The 21,808-nt window shown below is 41.1% G+C and overlaps 1 protein-coding gene across 1 annotated transcript in view; it reads left to right on the plus strand.

Moving 5' to 3' along the window:
• The window catches only part of p3h4 (prolyl 3-hydroxylase family member 4 (inactive)), a 91,185-nt gene that overhangs the window by 29,592 nt on the left and 39,785 nt on the right, over positions 1–21,808 (plus strand). Inside the window, exons 2-3 of the mRNA XM_089122625.1 lie at positions 21,190–21,339; positions 21,439–21,610. Coding sequence (XP_088978751.1) covers positions 21,190–21,339; positions 21,439–21,610 — 322 coding nt within the window. The remainder of the gene's footprint in view (positions 1–21,189; positions 21,340–21,438; positions 21,611–21,808) is intronic.

Raw genomic sequence — 21,808 nt, forward strand, 5'->3', positions numbered from 1 at the left:
TCACTGCTGTGGCAGTGTAGGAAATTAGCCAGAGAAACAGAGCTCCTGCGGGAGCAGAGGAGACTTCACTGCTGTGGCAGTGTAGAACATTAGCCAGAGAAACAGAGCTCCTGCGGGAGCAGAGGAGACTTCACTGCTGTGGCAGTGTAGCAAATTAGCCAGAGAAACAGAGCTCCTGTGGGAGCAGAGTAGACATCACTGCTGTGGCAGTGTAGAAAATTAGCCAGAGAAACAGAGCTCCGGTGGGAGCAGAGTAGACATCACTGCTGTGGCAGTGTAGCAAATCAGCCAGAGAAACAGAGCTCCTGCGGGAGCAGAGGAGACTTCACTGCTGCGGCAGTGTAGAAAATTGGCCAGAGAAAAAGAGCTCCTGCAGGAGCTGAGGAGACATCATTGCTTTAGCAGTGTAGGAAATTAGCCAGAGAAACAGAGCTCCAGTGGGAGCATAGAAGACGTCACTGCTTTGGCAGTGTAGGAAATTAGCCAGAGAAAAAGAGCTCCTGCGGGAGCAGAGGACCCATACTGCTGTGGCAGTGGAGAAACTAACCTGGAGAAAAAAGAGCTCCTGTGGGAGCAGAGGAGACATTACTGCTGAGGCTGTGTAGAAAATTAGCCATAGAAACAGAGCTCTGGTGGGAGCAGATGAGACATCACTGCTGTAGCACTGTAGAAAATTAGCTAGAAACACAGAGCTTCTGCAGTAATTATTGAATGGTCCGGTTTAAAGAAATACGCGGAAGTAAATTGCGGATGTTTCGCCCGTTTGTTTGGCCTGATGCCCACGGGATCAAATAACGTTACCAGGTTGTAGCAAAGATTCCTAATTCTGAAGGATGAAAGATTCTTTATCGAAACGGGAAGATATAGATTCGGACATGGCCGAATGCTGCAAACAGTCAAAGGATCGAGGTAAGACTGCTGAGTCTATTTGTACCCTCTTATCATTGACTGCTGATTGCTGTCCACTCGTGTCAATTATCTGAACGTGCTCACAACCAATTTGTATGATTTACAACATGTAAAACTGACACACCAACCTCCTGCACGAGTGCACAAAGGGGCTCAAAATGTTCTATTCATCACAAGAATCAGTAAATATACAGTTGGGAATATGAGCGACTGACATGACTCCTGAGCGGATCTTCAACAATAGTTTAGCAGCCAGGACTCGGGGCTTCCGAACACCGCGAACACCAGGCTAAACCGTCCGTCCAAAATGTCACGGTCATCGTGCACGAGCTGCCCAGCACAAACTTCCAAACTTTCTGCCTCCTTCACTTGAATAAACTGAGCCAGTGAAGTGCTCTCGCTCTCTCTCTATTCCTTGGTGGCCCGCATCCCTCCGGTGTGAACTACTGCGTGAATTACTGTATGAACTACTGTGCGAACTACTGTGTGAACGGCTGCGTGGAAAACTGTGTGAACTACTGCGTGAGCTACTGTGTGAGTTTATGGTGCGGACAGCGGCGGGACGAGATCCACCGGGTGCTTGGTCTTCAGTTCGCTTCACACCGCATCCGGTTACGCCCGTTTCACATGCTGCGTTTGCAGTGCGTGAGCTGTACCACAAACACTCGCTATTTTTATTTCAAAATCAGAAGTTATGCAGCAATAGCGTGACCAGTGACCAACAGTCCTGTTATCCCAGTCCTGTTTTCACATCCTTCCTGGCCGTTTTTTATAAAGTGATGTCCTGGTTTTCAAATAAACAAAAAAAAAAAAATGCTGGAAAAGATCAGCTTTAAGTCAAGTCAAGTAACATTTATTTATATAGCGCTTTTCACAATACAGATTGTATCAAAGCAGCTTCACAGTGATAACATGAAAGTAGTACAACACAGATCAACAACATTGCTAAACACTAAATAACCCCAACTGAGCAAGCCAAAAGCAAGGCGACAGTGGCAAGGAACCAAAACTCCATCAGATTGGATAGAGAAAAAACCTTGGGAGAACCCAGGCTCAGTCGGGGGCCAGTTCTCCTCTGGCTTACATTCATATTGTTTATATATAAATATTAAATATAAATATTGTTTATGTATAAAACGGCGCCATAACATATCGCAGGCGTTGAGTTGTCTCTTCACAGGCGTTGGTCCTCTCATCACAGGCGTTGGGGCATCCGAAATCCCCGTGAGAGGCTGGATACAAAACTGGACCTGACGAACGGCATTTTTCTCGGGACAAGCGTCCCGAGATAACAGCAGAAAGGCAGATGGGAAATAATTAGCATAGCTGATGTTCATAATGATTTCCATTATACGGGAGTCTGTGTTAAAAAAACACAATCTCACAAACTCTCCGCAACCCAAACTCTCTGCAACCCAACCATACGCCCCGACCCGTTTGTCTAGAAGGCTGTCGAGCCCCACTGGTGCGTTAACACTTTAACCATCAAGCCCCCGCCGGCGCTCTGAAGCGTTTTTTTTTTTATTTAGTTCAAAGTTACGATCAGATTTAATTTTATACCTTGACAAACTATACATCACTAAAAAGATATAAGACTCAGGTTTCAGTATTTGACCACTATTGTATTGTGAGAAACGTATAGTGACAGTTATGTCTTAATTTGTTTCAGGAGTTATGAAATGAAGAAAATTAGTCGATACCTTTAATATGAATTATGAGCGTCAGCTGGTGCATTCAGAAAAAAAAACTCCGTCCTGTTTTCATGACAGCGATTCACAAAACAACTTCCCTCGGGGATTTAGCTCAAAAATGTGTAGACTTGGAGAAAATATTGATTGATTCTCATAGATTCACATCATATTTCTATAGACAGGAATACTATTTATTGAATTTATACTAAAATGCGTCGATATAATCATTATGAGCGCTTCTTCCTGAGATGTGCTGTATTTTCAATTCATACCAAAAGCATGAGGGCGCTGTCTGCACAGTTTATTCCATATATGGCACATGAAGAACAAAACATAACTGTCATGTGACAGTCCAGGATCAGGAACTGCTGTCATGAACTGCCTGACGAACTAATACAGAATCGCTGTAACATGCAAATAACTACGTTTTGAAGACAATAAACATGATTGCAATTATATTTGAGTTACCTTTGTTCTTCGAGCCATGCCAGGTATTTTCATAATAATAGATTATATTTATAATGTAATGCTAATCGATATAGATTTTTTCATTGTGCACAATACAATAAATAATATATTTTCGGTCAGATTTTTTATCTGAAGCCAAATTAGATCACAGAAGATTATATAAAACACTCGACTTACGTTATAAAGTAAGTTTGGAGCAAAACATGGTTTTAATCTCATAAATTGCCGTGTATTGATGATGTGCTAAGCTAACATGCTAATATTAGCTCGCTAAGGTGCACCTGTCATCACTAGTCTAGAAGTTATTCTTTTATGATTTTTTCCCAAATAGGAATGCTTACTAAAATGTTTCAGTGCATTCGATTCAGTCACAAAGGTGGAGCTAGCACTTTGATAAAAGAAATTAGGGTTTGAAACCCTATGAACAGCTTGTGAATAGCAGTCGTTAGTAGCTATAATGCAGACAATAAAAATGCATATGTTGAGCCATAACCAGTCTGTAAAGGTGTGAATGTGTGCATGGGGAGACTGAGACTGAATGGGGCTCGTTTGCACCATAAAACAATAAAGACAATAGACTGAATAGATGACTTAGAAGATGACTAAACATCAGTTTGCATTTTAGAGTCTAATCAAAATAAAGTAATTTGACATGATCTTGAAAAACAGGCAACTAAATACAGAGTTTTAGACTTATCATTTTCAGATTTTAAATATAAAATGGTCACACATACGGCTTTAGCTGCAGTGCATTTCTAGATTGCTACAGGGCCAACTTCAATTTTATTTTCATGAAGATGTTTCATAAAAATAAATTTCTAATAACTTTACAAAACTTCGGAGCTATTTAAAAAAAATGTTTTTCATTATGACAATAAAAAATTCTACATTTCCAATAAACTACTAGGTGTAAGCTTTCAAATGAGATCATAATTGTGCTTTTAGTGCAAAGGGTTCATGAATTGTATCTGTTTCAGTTTGGGTATGTCATTTCTGGGGATTTTTCAAAAGTGGGATTAAAGGTTAACAGGTTAAGCAGTTTCAGTGGCAAACAGTTCCGTATGGCATAACAGAGGACTAAAAGGTAAGCATTATGTGAATACTTGACTAAAGAGATGCGTCTTTAATCTAGTTTTAAACTGTGTCAGCGAGTCAGAGCCTCGGACTGTATCTGGAAGGCTATTCCAGAGTTTTGGAGCTAAATGCGAGAACACCCTCCCTCCTTTAATGGACTTCGATATCCTAGGAATGACCAGAAGCCTTGAATTTAGTGATCTTAAGGAACGCGCTGGATTGTAGGGCGAGAGAAGGTCCGTTAAGTACATAGGAGCTAAACCATTTAGGGCTTTATAGGTTAGTAGTAGTATTTTGTAATTGATACAGAACTTAATAGGTAACCAGTGTAGAGATAATAAAATCGGTGTTATATGATCATATTTTCTTGACCTAGTAAGAACTAGCAGCTGCATTTTGTACTAACTGTAGCTTGTTTATTGAGGATGCAGGATAACCGGCTAATAAAGCATTACAGTAATCTAGTCTCGAGGTCATGAATGCGTGAACTAATTTTTCTGCATCAGAAATAGATAGCATGTTACGTAGCTTAGCAATGTTTCTAAGGTGGAAAAAGGCTGTTCTTGTGACATATGAAATATGATTTTCGAAAGACAAGTTGTGGTCTAGTATAACACCCAGGTCTTTTACTGTAGTGGATAAAGTATCCATCTACGTATATTAAAGTTGTATTGTAAGAGGTTTTGTGAGTAGTTTTTTGGACCAATAAGTAATACCTCCGTTTTATCTGAATTTAATAGCAGGAAATTACGCGTCATCCAGCATTTTATATCTTTGAGACACTCTGTCATTTTAGATGAGTTAGTGTTTTCATCTGGCCGTGATGAAATATATAATTGAGTGTCGTCAGCGTAACAGTGGAAATTAATTCCATGTTTTCTTATAATATTACCAAGTGGCAGCATATATATTGAGAATAGCAGAGGGCCTAAAACCGATCCTTGCGGTACTCCATAGTCTACTGACGTTATCTTTGATTTTTTCCCATTTAAACAGACAAAATGATAACGGTCCGATAAGTACGATCTAAACCAGTTTAATGCCTGTCCCTGAACACCAGTGTAGTTTTGTAGTCGATCCAAGAGTATTTTATGATCTATAGTGTCGAACGCAGCGCTAAGATCAAGTAGGACTAGTATTGAGATACAGCCTTGGTCAGAAGCTAAAAGTAAATCATTTGTAATTTTAACTAGCGCATTTTCTGTACTATGATGCGGTCTGAATCCTGACTGGAATTTTTCATAGATATCATTTTCTTGCAAAAAAGAGCACAATTGAGCGGACACTAATTTTTCTAGTATTTTGGACATAAATGGACGATTTGAAATGGGTCTGTAATTTGCCAAGTTATTTGGATCTAATTGCGGTTTCTTAATGAGAGGTTTTATTACTGTCAGCTTGAATATTTTTGGAACATGACCTAAAGATAAAGACGAGTTAATAATATTGAGGAGAGGCTCTTCCACTACAGGTAATAGTTCTTTCAGTAGTTTAGTGGGTATTGGATCTAATAAACAAGTTGTTGGTTTAGATGCAATGATAAGTTTATTTAGCTCCTCCTGTCCTATCGTTGTAAAGCGGTGTAGTTGTTCTAGAGGGGCCATAGTTGAAGCTGAATCATAAGACACCATAGAGGATTGTACATTTATAATTGTGTTTCGGATGCTTTCTATTTTCTCATTGAAGTAATTCATAATAATAAATAAATAATAATTCGTTACATTTATATAGCGCTTTTCTGGACACTCAAAGCGCTTCACATAGAGGTGGGGGATCTCCTCAACCACCACCAATGTGCAGCATCCACCTGGATGATGCGACGGCAGCCATATTGCGCCAGAACGCTCACCACACACCAGCTTACTGGTGGAGAGGAGACAGTGATGAAGCCAATTGGTGTATATGGGGATGATTAGGAGGCCATGATGGACAGAGGCCACTGGGCAAATTTGGCTTGTGAAACTCTTTCGAAAGACATCCTGGGATTTTTTATGACCACAGAGAGTCAGGACCTCGGTTTAACGTCTCATCCGAAGGACGGGAATCATAAAATCATTACTACTAAACTGTAACGGTATATTTTGCTCTGGTGATGTCTGTTTATTTGTTAATCTAGCCACGGTGTTAAATAAAAACCTTGGATTATTTTGGTTATTTTCGATTAGTTTGCGGAGATGCTCAGCCTTGGCTGTTTTTATTGTCTTTTTATAACGTGACATGCTGTCTTTCCACACGATTCTAAAGACCTCTAAATTAGTTTGTTTCCATTTACGCTCTAAGTTGCGAGTTTCTCTCTTGATAGCATGCGTAGCACCATGGTGCTTTACAGCAAAATATAGGAGATGAGCAAACAAGGAGGATGAGGAGGAAAAACAGGATAAAGAGGAAGGAAACTAGTTCGTGTTTGTACGTTTGTGAGGTATTTTTGTTCAATTTGAAGGTATTTCTTTTAGTTAATTAATATTTATATATTTATTTTTCTAATACAGAAGAGACATTTTTTAATCATTATTTCATTCATTATTTTTTAAACCAACCTGTCATAATAAAACGTGTTGAGTATCCTCTGAGAAGCCTATCTGAATTTGTGTCTTAAAGGTTCTCTGAGCGATCCTGGGTGTTGTTGACGTTCGGAATATTTTCAAACAAATCGGAGGCTAGCTAGACCCTCCCTCCGCAGCATCTCATCTCCTCCCCCTCCCTTCCGTGCTTCCTGAAATAATTGTGAACGTGCATAGTTCTAGCTAATTATATCCTTGTGTGGGTTTGGCGAACATAAAGCGTCAATTTAGAAGAAAAAAATAAAACAATTTAACGTTACCCACCTGTCCAGCAAAAACAGAGCAACCTGAATGTCGGACTGGAAGCCCTTCTGCCGCCGGAGTTCTCGCCATCGTTCAAAAGCTTTTCTACCGATGTAAATTCAGAACTTCGCACGTTCTTTATCCGACTCCTTCTTCTTTTTAATTTGTTCTTCAGAACGACGTCTCTTTGGTTGTGTGTCGGCCATTTTTCAAACTTCCCTCTGACGCTTCTATCTCCTTCACACACACACCCCCTTCATGTGCACACGCACTAACCCCCCAGACCCACCCTCAAATACTTCTTGCCAGTGATTGGCTGGAACACTGTTTGTTAGGTTTCGTGGTCCGGGTGAGACACTTAGGTTTCGTGGTCCGGGTGAGACGCTTGTTTTTGTTGCTGTTTGTGGAGCCTGTGGTGTCTACAGAGACCGCGTTTTTTTACAGTGTGTTTAGGGGACAGGTAGTCTCGCGTAGCCAGACCTTCAGACTGACGGCTGAAGGTCTGGAATTCATAGCAGCTTTCTTTGGTCAAGGCCCGCCCATAAGGCCGTTAGACCGACATGTCAAACAACCAATTACAGTTCGTTTCGTTCAGCGTCATGTTTCGGGGCGTGGAAATGTACCCACAACAACAGACCGGTGTGCAACAAGTCAGTCAGCAGTCACCGGAGGCGCTAACAACGCTCCGTGTTATTAAATTCACCCACGAACTCGCTCATGTCCATCTTATGTCCGCTTTGTCACACGAATGTAAGTTACGTCCCCGCCCCAGTGCGCTCACGCCTACTAAATAAACGCCTCACCTCCGGCGCCGCGCACTCGCTACATTCCCTTTAGCCTTTAGCACATCTAGTGGATGCATAACGCAAACCCAGTCAAACGTTTGACTCTGCAGTATCTTATGTGCCTTATAATCCAGTGTGCTCGACCTATATATGAATACTGAATCGGCCAGCTGCGATGTCAGCGTCTGTTTCATGTTTGTCCACAAACGCAGCTGATATACCCTTCGCAATTAAGTACTTCACTTGATCTTCCATAATAGATTGGAGGGGACATACAACTACGTTTAGCTGATCTTGAGAAATGCTCATTGTCACTCACATAGGCCACTCATATAAACACAACAGTTTTTCTTCCGCAATCACACATCTGCGCTTTGTTTCCCGGCGGACCGAAAATAAACGCGACACTGACGCCCCCCGGAAATCCGATAAAATTCAACCAATCAGATGACGACTTCGACATTCCTGAAGTGTTTCCAGTTAAGTGTACCATATGCATCAGACGTTTAGCCAACGTTCCGTGGGCGTGACGTCTGAGGCTGAGACTAGGGGACAGGCAGCTAGCCGATAGTGAGGAGACGTTTGATGTATGTGACAAAAAATGTTTTGGCCCCACATCGCTTAGAGAACCTTTAATACAACAATTTTCTATCCAAAGAGGGGGCATAGCCTATTTTAATTGTATTAAAATTAATAAGGCATCTTTGAGTAAACCTCGAGTATCATTTGTTTTCTGGGCCACGTGTCCTGTTTTTTGGTAATCAAAATATGTTCACCATATGCAGCAACTTTTATTAAAATACAAGTTTTGCCATGGCTTTGCAATTCTCTTTTACAAACTTGAATGGCCGCATATGCTCGTTTAAACACGATTTAAACAACGAATGCATACAATTCCATGCATTACTTGTATATAAAGATGTCTTAAAGTAAAAATATGAAACAATTAAATACCTTTATGGAGAGATTACTACATTTTATTGAATTAAATGCATCTATGGTGAAACTACTACATTTCGAGGTGAATCTGAGTTCATTTTGACCACGAACTGTGCACTGTCACTTTATTTCTGCGTTTGCAGAAATAGACTCGATACGGAAACGATCTCTGCACTGCAAGACCCTTTTACAGTTGGTAAACATGGTGACGTTTTTTGTGGGCGGAGTTTAGGTGGAGGCAGAAAGATCCATCTGGCCACTTCACTAACGCGAGTTAGCAAGGATTGTTAGCTTGTTTTTTAACAATGACTGGAGAAAATCCGATATTATCTTAATGTGTAAGGTCACTCAGTGTCCAGGACCGCGATTGTTATTTCCAAAAGTTATTTTTAACGGACAGAACCAGATTGGCCGACCTGTAGCCGCCTACACGCTCACTCAATGCATGGATGATCTGACAGGATTAACGTACGTTACCTCGGGTGAGTGGCCTGACTTCTACACCTACCTTATAGAGAAACCTAACTGAAAGAGAAACTGAGGCATATAAATCTTTAGACGCCTATATGGTCCTGTACAAGACTTGTGTGTATGATCCGCAGTTCTGCCGAGCCAGCGCCGAGACCACGACAATGTAAAGAGTGACATTACAGTGCGATTTTAATGATGTGAATATTTTCTAGAAATAAAAGTTCCAGACACAGCATATTCATTTTTCATCAATTCTTTGCACCAAACAACACAACAAGATGACATTTAATAATAGTAACAATTATTTAAGCTCCTTATTATGTAGCCGAATCTGTGCTGTTTTGCATTGACCGCCTCCAGTTTTCACTTTGTTTTGCCTCCAGCTAGCGCCGTGACGTAACTGTGACGTCGGCGCAAAAGGGGTCTATGAAACGCTCCATTACTTTGTATCTTACGTTTTTTTTTTTTTTTTTTTTTTTGTATCTTACGTTATGGCCAGAGCCATGTATTCAGAGAGTTGCGACATGCTTTGATGTCGCCGCAAGGCTGTCACGTGGTTCATGGAAGCCCCAATAGTTCCAAAACAGACGCGGGCTGTCATGTTCTTCAATGGACAGACACCAGCGATTGCATTATTAAACGGTAAATATAAAATAAAACGCACACCAAAGTACTTTTTAAGCTTTTATTGCGTTTGATTAATGCCAGTGTTGCATTTGGAGAGGCAGACAACTTAGATGTTTTTTAGGCTATATTTTTGGAGGGAAAAGCTTGTGTTCATGTTCGCATTGGTAGTTGCACTGGCATTAGCGGCTCTAACTTAACTTTTCCATGTCATTCATCTGATGATGGACGTCTCATGATATTTATTTTAGCACAACTGGGATGTAGGTTATTGATCTTGCTTATAAATTCCGATTCAGCCATTAGCCTACCGTGATCACGCAAAGACCTGTGGACCGGTGGTGTTACAAGTCCAATGGATTACACAGCGACTGCCATTTGCGAATAGAATGCTTTTTTATTAACAGCTCTACATGACAACACGATCCCGGATATTCAACTGCCCACATACGTGTGTGAGTTACGTACATATGCATCACGGGGAGGAGGGAACAGACGTTCTTAAAGAGACCAGCACATATAAAGTAACATGTTCATAATACACAAATTATATTGTATTTCTGTACAGATCATTATCACAATGATCTACATCCCTTTCCTTTAGCTGAAACTACCAATCGTAGAAAGAGAATAAACATACATAACAACGATCAATACTGTTGTATGAAAGTAACTTAATCAAACATCCAAGAACATGAATGACTTCCCTTGTAACAATGTATCCTTTGCATTGAACAACTGTGCAAATGCAAATCAACAGATGCAAATTAAAATGTGATCTCTACATGCACAAAGAAAACACATAATAAAGAATAATGTTGACAATATGGAAATTAGCATAATCAACACATTTATCCGGCATTTAGAATAAGACCCAGAGTGAGTGTCGCTAATTCTGCCATTGTTGGTACTTTGGATTTGGCTTGCAAATGCGACCTGAACGTGTTATGTAAGGTGCATTATTGACCTTAGTGGGAGACTGTACTGAGTTCTTTGTCAACTTAGGTGTGGATTCTGGTTGTGGGACGTGTATTTGTGGTGAGTTTGGTATATGGGGAACAGAGTCCTCAGTATGGGTAGCGGTGCTTTGAAAGTCAATGTTCTCTGGGGTGAGCTGTGATGGGGGGGGGGGGGGGGTTAGGCTCTGCTACAGGCAAGATGTGGCGTCGGTTCCTCCTGTATGTTCTCCCATTGCATTGGATGGTGTATGAGCGAGGCTCCTTGTTCACCTCTTTTACTGTGCCAAGACGCTCATATCCTTTTGGCGTTTGCTTTCTAACAACTTGTCCCTCTGCCAATGGCTGCAGAGGATGACTTGATGTATCGAAGTAACGCTTTTGGGTCATCCTCTTTGCAAGAAGCTGTGCAGTGACTTGCTTGGTACATTTTGGGGCTGGCTCCAACAGTCTAGAGTTAACAGGAATGGCTGACCGTGTCTGTCGTGACAACAGGCGTTGTGCAGGGGAACCCAATGTTGGGTCACGAGGAATGTTTCTCAGATTCAGGAGGTTAAGAAACACATCCGTGCCATCTCTGTGGGATTTCTCCATCAGCTGTTTTGCGCTGCGAACTGCTCTTTCCGCCAGGCCATTCGACTGTGGGTACTCTGGACTACTGGTGACATGAATGAAGTCCCATTGTTTGGCAAAGTCTCTGAATTGCTGACACATGTACTGTGTAGCATTATCAGAAATGAGTGTATGAGGTGTGCCGTGTACTGAGAAATGCCGCTTTAATTTCGTGATTACAGCTGATGACGTTATGTTGCAGAGAAAGTCAATCTCATACCAACCCGAATATGAGTCCACAAGCACCAGATAATTTTGTCCATGCCACTCAAACATATCTGTTGCCACCGTAGAACAAGGCAGGTCTGGAACTGGGTATGGTCTTAATGGTTCTTTCTGTTGGTGTGGCTTTGTGCTGTTGCAGACTGAGCATGAGAGGAGTTCTGCCGTGATGTCAGCCGTCATCGTTGGCCAGAAAATGATACCTCTTGCTCTGTGTTTGGTAGCGTCCAGCCCTGGGTGGCCTCTGTGGACTATTTCGATATATTCTCTCTGCAATGAGCGAGGAATGTTTTGTGGCCTTTCATCACTATTCCGTTTTCCACAGCTAGCTCATCTCTGTAGGGAAAGTATGGACTCAAAGAGGGCCGCACGCCATGTTCTTTAATTGGCCAACCTCGTTGAATCACAGTGCTTAGATCCTGTAACACATCATCGTCCGCCGTATGCTTTCTGAGTTCCTCCAGTCTAGCAGTGGAAATGTAGCTGATAGACATGACCTCGAATGTGTCATTTTCAGTGTCTGGTTGGACTTGAGTGTCTGGAGCTCTAGATAGGGTGTCTGCAAGGTACATGAGCTTACCCTTCTTGTACACCAGGGTGATGTCATAGCACTGTAACCTGAGCATCATTCTCTGTAATCGTGCAGGAGCTGTGTGGATTGGTTTTTTCAGAATTGTTACTAGGGGCTGGTGGTCCGTCTCAACGAGTGTAGGTTTCCCATATACATAGTCCCTGAACTTTGTACAGGCAAATACGACAGCTAATAGCTCCTTCTCTATCTGCGCATACCGTGTCTCTGTGTCTGTGAGTGTGCGAGACGCATACGCAACTGGTTTTCCCTCCTGCATGCATGCAGCACCCAGCCCGAAGCTGGAAGCATCGCAGGTTAACGTAACTGGCTTCTTCACTTCGTAGTATGATAATACGGGTGGAGTGGACAAACATGACTTGAGGGTGTCAAATGCTTGTTGATATTGCTGGTACCAGCACCATACTGTCTCTTTGTGTGTCAGCTTTCTGAGGGGCACAGCAATGTCACTGAAGTTTGGGATAAATTTCCCCAGATAATTTGCCATTCCGAGGAAGCGCTGTAATGCAAGGACATCCTTCGGGGCTGGCATCTCAGAAATTGCTTTCGTTTTGGAAGGATCAGCTTTTAGGCCTTCCCTTGTAAAGATATGGCCCACATAGCTGACTCGAAATTTGCATTTGACGGGGTTTAGCTTGAGTTTGATCTCACAGGCTCTGTCCAAAACCCTTTTCAGGTTGATGTCATGTTCAGCAGGGTTGCGACCTCCGATGATGATGTCATCAACAATTATCGCACAGGGGTACCCTGAAAAGAGCTGCTCCATTGAGCGCTGGAACACCTCGCTTGCGGAGTTAATGCCAAAGGGCATACGGAGAAATCTATAGAGCCCAAATGGAGTGCTAAATGTTGTCATCATGGAGGACTTGTGGTCGAGGCGTACCTGCCAGAAAGAGCTCTTTGCATCTAGCACGGAAAATACGGTTGCTCCCGACATTCGAGATGCTACTTCCTCTACGCTGCGCATAGGGTGATGGGGTCTTTTTAAAGCCAAGTTGAGGTCTTTTGGGTTAATACACAACTTGATTTCTTGTCTGTCCTTTTTGTGTGTAACCACCATGGACGAAACCCAATCTGTCGGTTCTGAGACTGTCGTTATGACGCCAAGGCTCTGCATGCGGTCCAGTTCTGCTTTGACACGACTTTGCATTGCCAGAGGAATGCGATGAGCAGGGCGAACTACTGGCTGCACGCTGGGGTCTACTGTCATCGAATATGTAATTGGAAGTTCTCCGAGCTGGTCTGTAAATAAGTCCTTGTACTCTGTAAGAATATCTCTGGTGCTGCCCTCCGTACTGACATGATGCACATCTGGGCTGATTGTAACGATTGCCATGTCAAGGCAGCCACGGAATCCCAACAGCGGTTGAACATCTCGATCCACCAAAAAGAATGAGAGTGGATAATCTTGCCCATTAGGCAACATTGCAATGAGACCAAGCCTTTCGTTTCAATTTTAGCTCCACCATAAGCTACAAGGTTGGGTGTCTCAGAATGTTTCACTGGCCGTTCGTTGCTGGCAATTTGTTCAAAAGTCTTTTGTGAAATCACGTTACATTTTGCCCCAGTGTCAACTTTCATCTCGATTGAAGTTTTGTTTATGTGTACAATGACAAATCCCTCCTCCAGCACTGGCATGCAAGGGTTAACAACGTTGACACACTTGTCAAATTCAATGCCATCAACATAAAAGGTGTCATCATGGTCAGGGGGTTTGTCTACCTCAAGTTCATGTACCGCTTTCCTGTGATTAAATTTCTTTTGACCAATTTGACTGCGTGCTTTGCAACATTTCTTGTAGTGATTCATTTTCTTGCAGTTATGACATTGTTGTCCAAATGCAGGGCATTTTTCTTTCTTTGCTGCATGATTACCTCCGCAATTTCTGCAATTGGTTATAGTTGAATCATGTTGTTCTGTTCTTTGTTTATGTTTTGTGTTTTGGCGCCACCTGCTGGAAAACGGCTGTATTGCGTCAACGTTAGTTACAGTCTGAGGTAGGCTAGCCAACGTCTTATTATTTTCTTCCGTCATTTCATGTATGCGACAAATTGAGATTGCTTTGATCAGAGTTAATTCGCTGTCTCTCAGCAGTGCTTTCCTTAAGCTTTCATTGTTGATGCCACATACAATCCGATCACAGATCAGCTCATCCGTCAATTTTCCAAAATGACAACTTTTAGCTTTAATCTTGAGATCACTGATGAAAGCCTCAATAGCCTCACCTTGTTTCTGATTCCTTGAGTGAAACTTGTGCCTCTCCATTGTTTTATTTTGTTGTGGGTTGCATATTTCACGAAATTTCCTTTTCAGGCACTCCGGATCCTCTCTGGATTCCGCGGGAGTTACAATCGCGCCGTCCTCGCCTGGTGCACGCACCTCCGCTACATAGAGAAATGAACGCTCCTGTTCAATGGCTTCCGACCCTGCAAGATTTAGGAGGATATATGCCCTTGTCCTGGCAGGCTTGTCATGATGTGCTGCGGCGATGAAAATGTCGTACTCTTGCTCAAAAATTCGCCAATTGTCGGCGATATTTGCATCAAAAGTAGGGCTGGGCGATATGGCCAAAAAATCATATCTCGATATTTTTTGGTCAAATGCCGATATACGATATATATCTCGGTACTTTCTACGTTTTCTATTTAGATAAAGAAAATCTTTATATTAAAAAAAAATAAATATATATATATATATATATATATACAGTATATTCACATTCGGCCCAATGATATCCTACAAACAATGTTGATATTGAAGGATATAGAAACAAATATAATATAGGCTATGCAATATATTATGTGCAAAAAGCTTTTGTTTTTATATTGACTAAAAGCTAAACTAAAAATGAAAATAAAAACAAAAACAAAAGCACAAACTAATTATATTAGCCTGCATTTGATTACCCCATTATAATCACTTTCACTTTCATTAAAAATATATACTTGTAGGTTTAAAATTCCACATATGGCACATTTATTTTCTCCAACAACAAATATTTTAGCAATATGTTTATTTTAGTCAGAATTATTGCGTACTACGTAGTACTATTCACGCGCATGCGCGCCGGCGCTCGTTCAAGGAAGCATGAATTTTAGCGGAGATTCACTTGCAGAAGCTCGTCCTCTTCTGACATGGACATATTTGTTGTGAAATGGACATATTTGCTTTACTTTCTAACATTTACAGATGGAGAATATGTGAAATGTAAGTTGAGCACTGAGGAAAGCACCACATCTCAAACGCATTAAACAGCGCAAGTATATCTGTCAGTCAGCAACAGTGTCTGTCAGAGCATTTGACAGGGCGGCAAGCTGCCTTAAACTTGTTAACTATATCAAAGTGATTTTGACGCAATTAATATAAGCTTGTGTCATGTTTAGGACAAATTGTACTACGTTGCCTAGCTACTTTCACTGCAGCAGCTCACACTGCAAACTCCGCTATTTTTCAGATGTGCTCATATCAAACTACTGTATCGATATAAACGGTATTGCCTCATTCCATATCGTTTCAAAAAATATAACGATACATCGTACATATTCGATATATCGCCCAGCCCTAATCAAAAGTGAGCGGGTCTGGTCTTCTAAAACAGTCCGCCATTATCACTCACTGCGTGCGCGGTCGTGAGAAAACTATAACGAGCAGATCAGCCTTTCTTACACCGTTGGTTCAACTCACGGGCGAAAGGTCCGTGTCGTCTTCTGACACCATGTTACAAGTCCAATGGATTACACAGCGACTGCCATTTGCGAATAGAATGCTTTTTTATTAACAGCTCTACATGACAACACGATCCCGGATATTCAACTGCCCACATACGTGTGTGAGTTACGTACATATGCATCACGGGGAGGAGGGAACAGACGTTCTTAAAGAGCCCAGCACATATAAAGTAACATGTTCATAATACACAAATTATATTGTATTTCTGTACAGATCATTATCACAATGATCTACAGGTGGCCCGTTCAGGATAACAATCACGACAACCAACGTAAAATATAAATAATTACGCTGTGCATGTACAAATGAATGATTTAGGAGGGATATAGACTGCTCCCATGACGTAGCAATGGCCATATTTACAGTAATGTTCGGTAAATTTTAACTGTATCTTTTCTATTTTGAATGTACTTTATTTTGTATAGTGCTATGGACCATTTAATATGTATGTCCTGAATAAATATATGATGATGATGATGAGTTAAAGAGTGAAATATTTGTTCCTTAATATGATCCATAATTGTTGGGATATAATTCAGTGGCTAATGTAGCCCTTCATCCTACCCTATTCATAGACTAAACCAATCATCAGAAAACACACACGAGGTATACGAGGTACTATGTAAAAAAATCAGGGTTCAGTCTTCTCCATTGAAATCAATGGGGTCGCTCTGTCCATTTCTTTTACTGTCTATGGTGTGGTCGCAGTCTGGAACCCTTTGAGTTTCATGATTTAATTATGTACGAAAGTAGCCAACCAATAAAACGACTTCTTTGTGACTCCTAAGTGCAACTGTGTTAAACAAGTTTGTGTCTGTCATTGTATTTCTGTGAATGGTATTTTACACATTTGCGACTACTTGTCTGCAGCTTCAAATTCAGAATACAGGTTTGTGACTATTGTCTGCGAGTGAAAATTTCAACATTCAACTTCAGATTTGTATTTTACAGGTTAAAAAGCTGTGAGTATAAATTTAAGCATAGGCCTACAACAAGTATTTATTGTACAACGCAGTTATAATTAAATGCACTGGATGGCGCTGTGGAGTGTGTTAACAAGTTTGTATTTAATCACATAATGTTGTCGTCTGCTTCGTGAAGTTTGGAATTAATTGAAAATTATCTTACTAAATGGAATTACTTTTGATCAAATTAATTAATTATTCTGAGTTATAATATCATCACCACAATGAGAAATCACATGAAATCCAAACAGTCGAATGAGGAAAGATAGCTGTCCATCACTGCATCACGACTGCAGGTATAAAGCGCAGCTGGACCGCGTGTGATCCAAGATGTTAACTTATCTAATAGCAAAATGATTTTGAGACATACTTCCTTAAAGTTTCGTTGAGGGAGACCGGTTTAAGAACAGAAAATGCAAAGTGCTGTTAGAAACTTAGAACACCGTTCTCTTTGTGTCTCTGAAACGTCTGTCAGCAAAGCGCCTTTTCTCACTCGAGCATAAAGTGCTGGCGGCTCCCCTGAATGTAGATATTATTGTTTTTTTTTAGCATAAACGTGAAACAATATAAACAATCATATGCTGATTCGTGTGTTTGTGTGTGTGTGTGTGTGTGTGTGTGTACGGTATATCTGGCGCAATCTGCTTTAGGCTTGTTTTTCGCTCGTGCTGCTTGAGCATGCTTTTAATAATGCTTTTGTTTTTTATATATTTTTTATTTACACAAAGGCCTACTGTTTAATATTTTCAGTTAAAAGAAAACTTAAATATATATTGTAATCTTGTTGTGTATATTGCCTAATTGTAATCAGAAATGGTGACAAAAACGTAAAAAAAAAATCTAACTTAAAAATAACGTCTTTTTCGTTAAACGTCATTTAAATAAATGAGTATTCGAATATTCGATTTTTATGAGGCCGAATATTCTAATGCAATATTTTTGAAAAATGCCCATCCCTAATTAAAATGCATCACATTAAAATGCAAGAAATCTCCTTTAATGGACTTTGATATGCTGATACTCACTGATCTATAAATGACTTGGGCTGAGTTTCCCGAAACCTTCTTAATGCTACATCGTTCTTAATTTACACCTTAAGCTGTACATTTTAGTTAATATGTGTTTCTCGAAACATAGTTAAATATACGTTCTGTAAGTCATACGTTTGTAAAGCTACGTCTTAGTTTTGCTTACCTAGGCGAAAGCCGAGTATAAATCAGCATGAAGTTTTAACATCTACTCTCGTGTAATGGAAATCATTGTTGCTTACTATAAAAGGTAAAAAACAAAAAAAACTAAAACAAACAAACATGATCTAGGTTAAGAGATTGCCTAAGCACCTGGAAAACAACATCACTACAGCTTACTTACCTCCACCATGGAGCCTCCACTGTAGAAAAAGGCAGCAAATCTTTAACAATGAAGTTTGTGACTGCCCTGTGGCACTCATCTTGCCTTTCCTTCATCATCATTTTTCCTTTTTCTGCCAGTGTGAACAGATTGACACTTGATGGTCTCCTAGGGTTGGCAGGGGCAGAGGCTATAACATTAATGTGAAGAGAGGGGGAAATATAGAAAATGATAAATCTTCTATCTAGAAAGAAGATAGAAATGCTTTGGTTGATTAAACATGGTGACAATAAACACATGACTGCCTCAATATATGGTGTATTTGAGTTCTTCAAGCCTTCTCGGGTATTTTCAAAATATAAATATATATATAATGCAATCCTAATCAGCACAACCTTTATCACTGTATACTATAAAATAATACGAATCTTGTCTGCCTCATTCTATGAAAAGAATCCGTATCAGCTCACAAACACTCGACTGGCGTTATGTAGTGAGTTTGGTGTAAAATCATGTTATTAATTGTTGTCTTGTTGGACAACAGGTTTTTGAGTGCTTTACATTAAAATTTGGGAAGATGTTTGACATGTTGCTTTTTCACATGCATGTTATAAGCGACTCAAACTCGCAGTGCTTTCAGAGATGGAGCAGCATTCAGTACTGATCACAGGTGCTCTTCACTAACACGCTGTGTAGGGTTGGGTGATTTCTACATTGAAACATCCAGATGGATGGGGGATGACATGGGGGCCACGGGTGTATGTATATAATTTATGTATAGATATATACATAACTGATATACATTCGCTAGATGGCCATCTGCCAAATCATTGAAAACAATTGTATAATTAAAAACGACTCAATGTTGTGATGTCTCTCAGCTATTGGCGATGGACGATGGCATTGTCTTTTTGCCCAACCCTAACGCTGTGCATGTATTTAAAATCGCAGTCTTTGTGATTTCATAATTGGTTTTTTGCCAAATTGTGATTTTGGCTTAATTATGATTAATCATGCAGCCCTACATGATATTCAGCAATAATATTGATTTGACAGTACTGACACTATTGGACTGTACAAAACACCAGACCAACAAAGTAACGACGAGTTAGTTAGATTTTATTTATTTATTTATTTTGTGATCCGTGTTTTTTCCATCTTTACCCCTGCTTGCACCATGGGCTTTCCGGCAGTGAAACTCCGCAACTCCAGTTGTCTGGGGAGGTTCCTCGAGGGAGCTACGCTAACTGTGGAGTGGGTGCTGACTTCTTGTGGATCAGCATTTACTGTCGAGGATACCCCACTCCCCATCCAGTGCTCAGCCAAAACCACCCAAACAAACGAGAATAGACTGCCTGAGCCCACCGCAGGTAGCGTGAGGGATACCGTTGTGATATTTGAGCCCACACCACCAAGAGCGACCGAGGATCAAACTGTCACGAAACCTGAGCAGCCCGCGTCTGACCGGGTTTGCGAGCCGGCCAAGTCATCCATCACCAAGGGAGTGCTGGTGGACTTTGAGGGCTCAGAAGTGAGCCCCGTCCACTACTAAGACTGAGTTGCTGGCCAAGACACTGTTATTTTTTTAGTTTGGAGAGGACATTATTTTAGCCCCAATACTATTGCCTGAACCAGTCTGTCCTCTACCTGTATAGCTGGCCCTGCTCAGCCCTTTTCTCCCACCAACTCTTCAGGAAATTTCTGCATTGGTCTTCATTCTCTTCCCAGTCTTTAGCCATCCATGCCATCCAGTCTTCACTGTCTCCCATCAGTGCCTCTGTACCACCTCTGCATCTCAGTAGCGTGGAACCACCTTGCACCTGTTGGGAGCCATGTCCGCCTGGGCATGAGGAGTCCAAGGTTACATCCACAACCTTGGTGTGTTAAGCCTGCACTCCGTCAACACCCGACCTCAGCGTGGGTCATTTGACATCGCCGGACTCCCTTGGCACATCGGCCACGCCGTCCTTGTCTCCTGTCATCCCCATGGTGGCCCTCATCAGTATTCCTCCATAGCTCCTCCCTCCACCAACACTGCCATTGGGCACTCCCCTGGCTGTGGCCTAGATGAACAGCCATCATCACCTGCTCAAGGTCATCCTTTAGCTATCTCCACCTTCATCACCAGCCTGGACTTTGTTGTTCCTTCTCTTATCAGTTGTCTATCCACCTCCATAACTGTCTGTGCCATCCCCATAACTAACTGCCTGTCTGTCCCATCCCTTCGCCACTTTGTCTACTCTTCTCTACAGCACGAGGTTGTGGCTACCGGGAGGAGGCGTTCGGTCACAGTCACGTTTATTTGAACTCTTTGTGTTGTCATCATCTGCTTTCATCACTCATTCGTTCTCACGGACACTAACTTTGTTCAGCTGTTCAATCATTTTCACCATCTTTATCACCTTTATATGTTTGGTTCTGTTTCAGTTCAGTGTCTGGTGTCTTCTATCTTGGATGTGTTGTATGTTGCTCCGTTTGTTTTGGATTACCTGTTGGATTTATAAAATTTTTCCTATTTGCCTTAATCTTCATGCGTATACAATCACCACGTGACAAGGTGAGGGTTTAGCAAATGCTGGGGTCTGTGGGCCTTGGCTCTGGTCTGAGCTGGATTTGGCATAATTTGTGTCTGTTGTCCTATCAGCAGGACAGCCAAGAACCATCCCACAGACATTTGACTGTTTGATTCATAGATTGAAAAGGCTATTTCAAATAAAATGTTTACACAGATAGAAGATTTTCTATAAAGCTCTATATAAATAAATGTGATGACTGTTCTAACACCAAGCATGCTGTCACAAGATATATTTAAATCTAAGAAAGCCAATGGACAAATATCACCCGGATCTCAACTATGTCACTGACCTCTTATTCCACTAACACCAATGAAATGAATCTGAAAGGTTTTGTCCATGCAGTCAGGTGCTGACAGCCAGAATTAAGAACCTGTAAAACAAATGGGAATTCAGATGCTAAAGTATCTTATGTTATGTGCATATAGATGAATGAGTTGGAGAGAGCAGTTTCAGCAGCATACACATATCTCCAGCGAAACCCTGGGGACCCCCTGCTATCTAGGAGTCTCAACTACTATAAAAGCCTGTTTGACATGGAGGAGTACCTCATAGACCACGAGGAGCAGCCATATGAGGTATGTATTCTCTCCTGTTTTCCTTTTTAACCTCATTGTTAGAAGCACAATTCCAAAATAACTAAATATGGTTTTATATCTATTATTCTATCATCTCAGGCTTTATTCCTGAAGGCTGTAAAGCTGTATGATTCTGGGGATTTTAGCAGCAGTGCTCGAGATATGGAGCTGGCAGCTGCTGAGTACTTTAAAACATACAACATGTGTTCGCTGTCCTGTGAGGGGTCATACAATGTGCAGGAGTTCAAAGACTTTTATCCCACCTTAGCCGGTCAGTGATGTCATGAGGCATTGTCAGATTTGGTTCAAATTACTGTGAATATAAAAACCTTTCCCAATAAAAATAGGCCTGGTACACAAGTAACTGATTTTGGCATACCTGAGAAGTACATGAATGATCTGACATATGAAGTCTATTACAATCATTGGTTGTTGAGGACTTTTTTTGTGTGTATCAGGATTAATGCAG

The sequence above is a fragment of the Pimephales promelas genome, chromosome 18 (assembly GCF_988280905.1).
Source record: "Pimephales promelas chromosome 18, fPimPro1.hap1.1, whole genome shotgun sequence".
Classification (NCBI taxonomy): domain Eukaryota; kingdom Metazoa; phylum Chordata; class Actinopteri; order Cypriniformes; family Leuciscidae; genus Pimephales; species Pimephales promelas.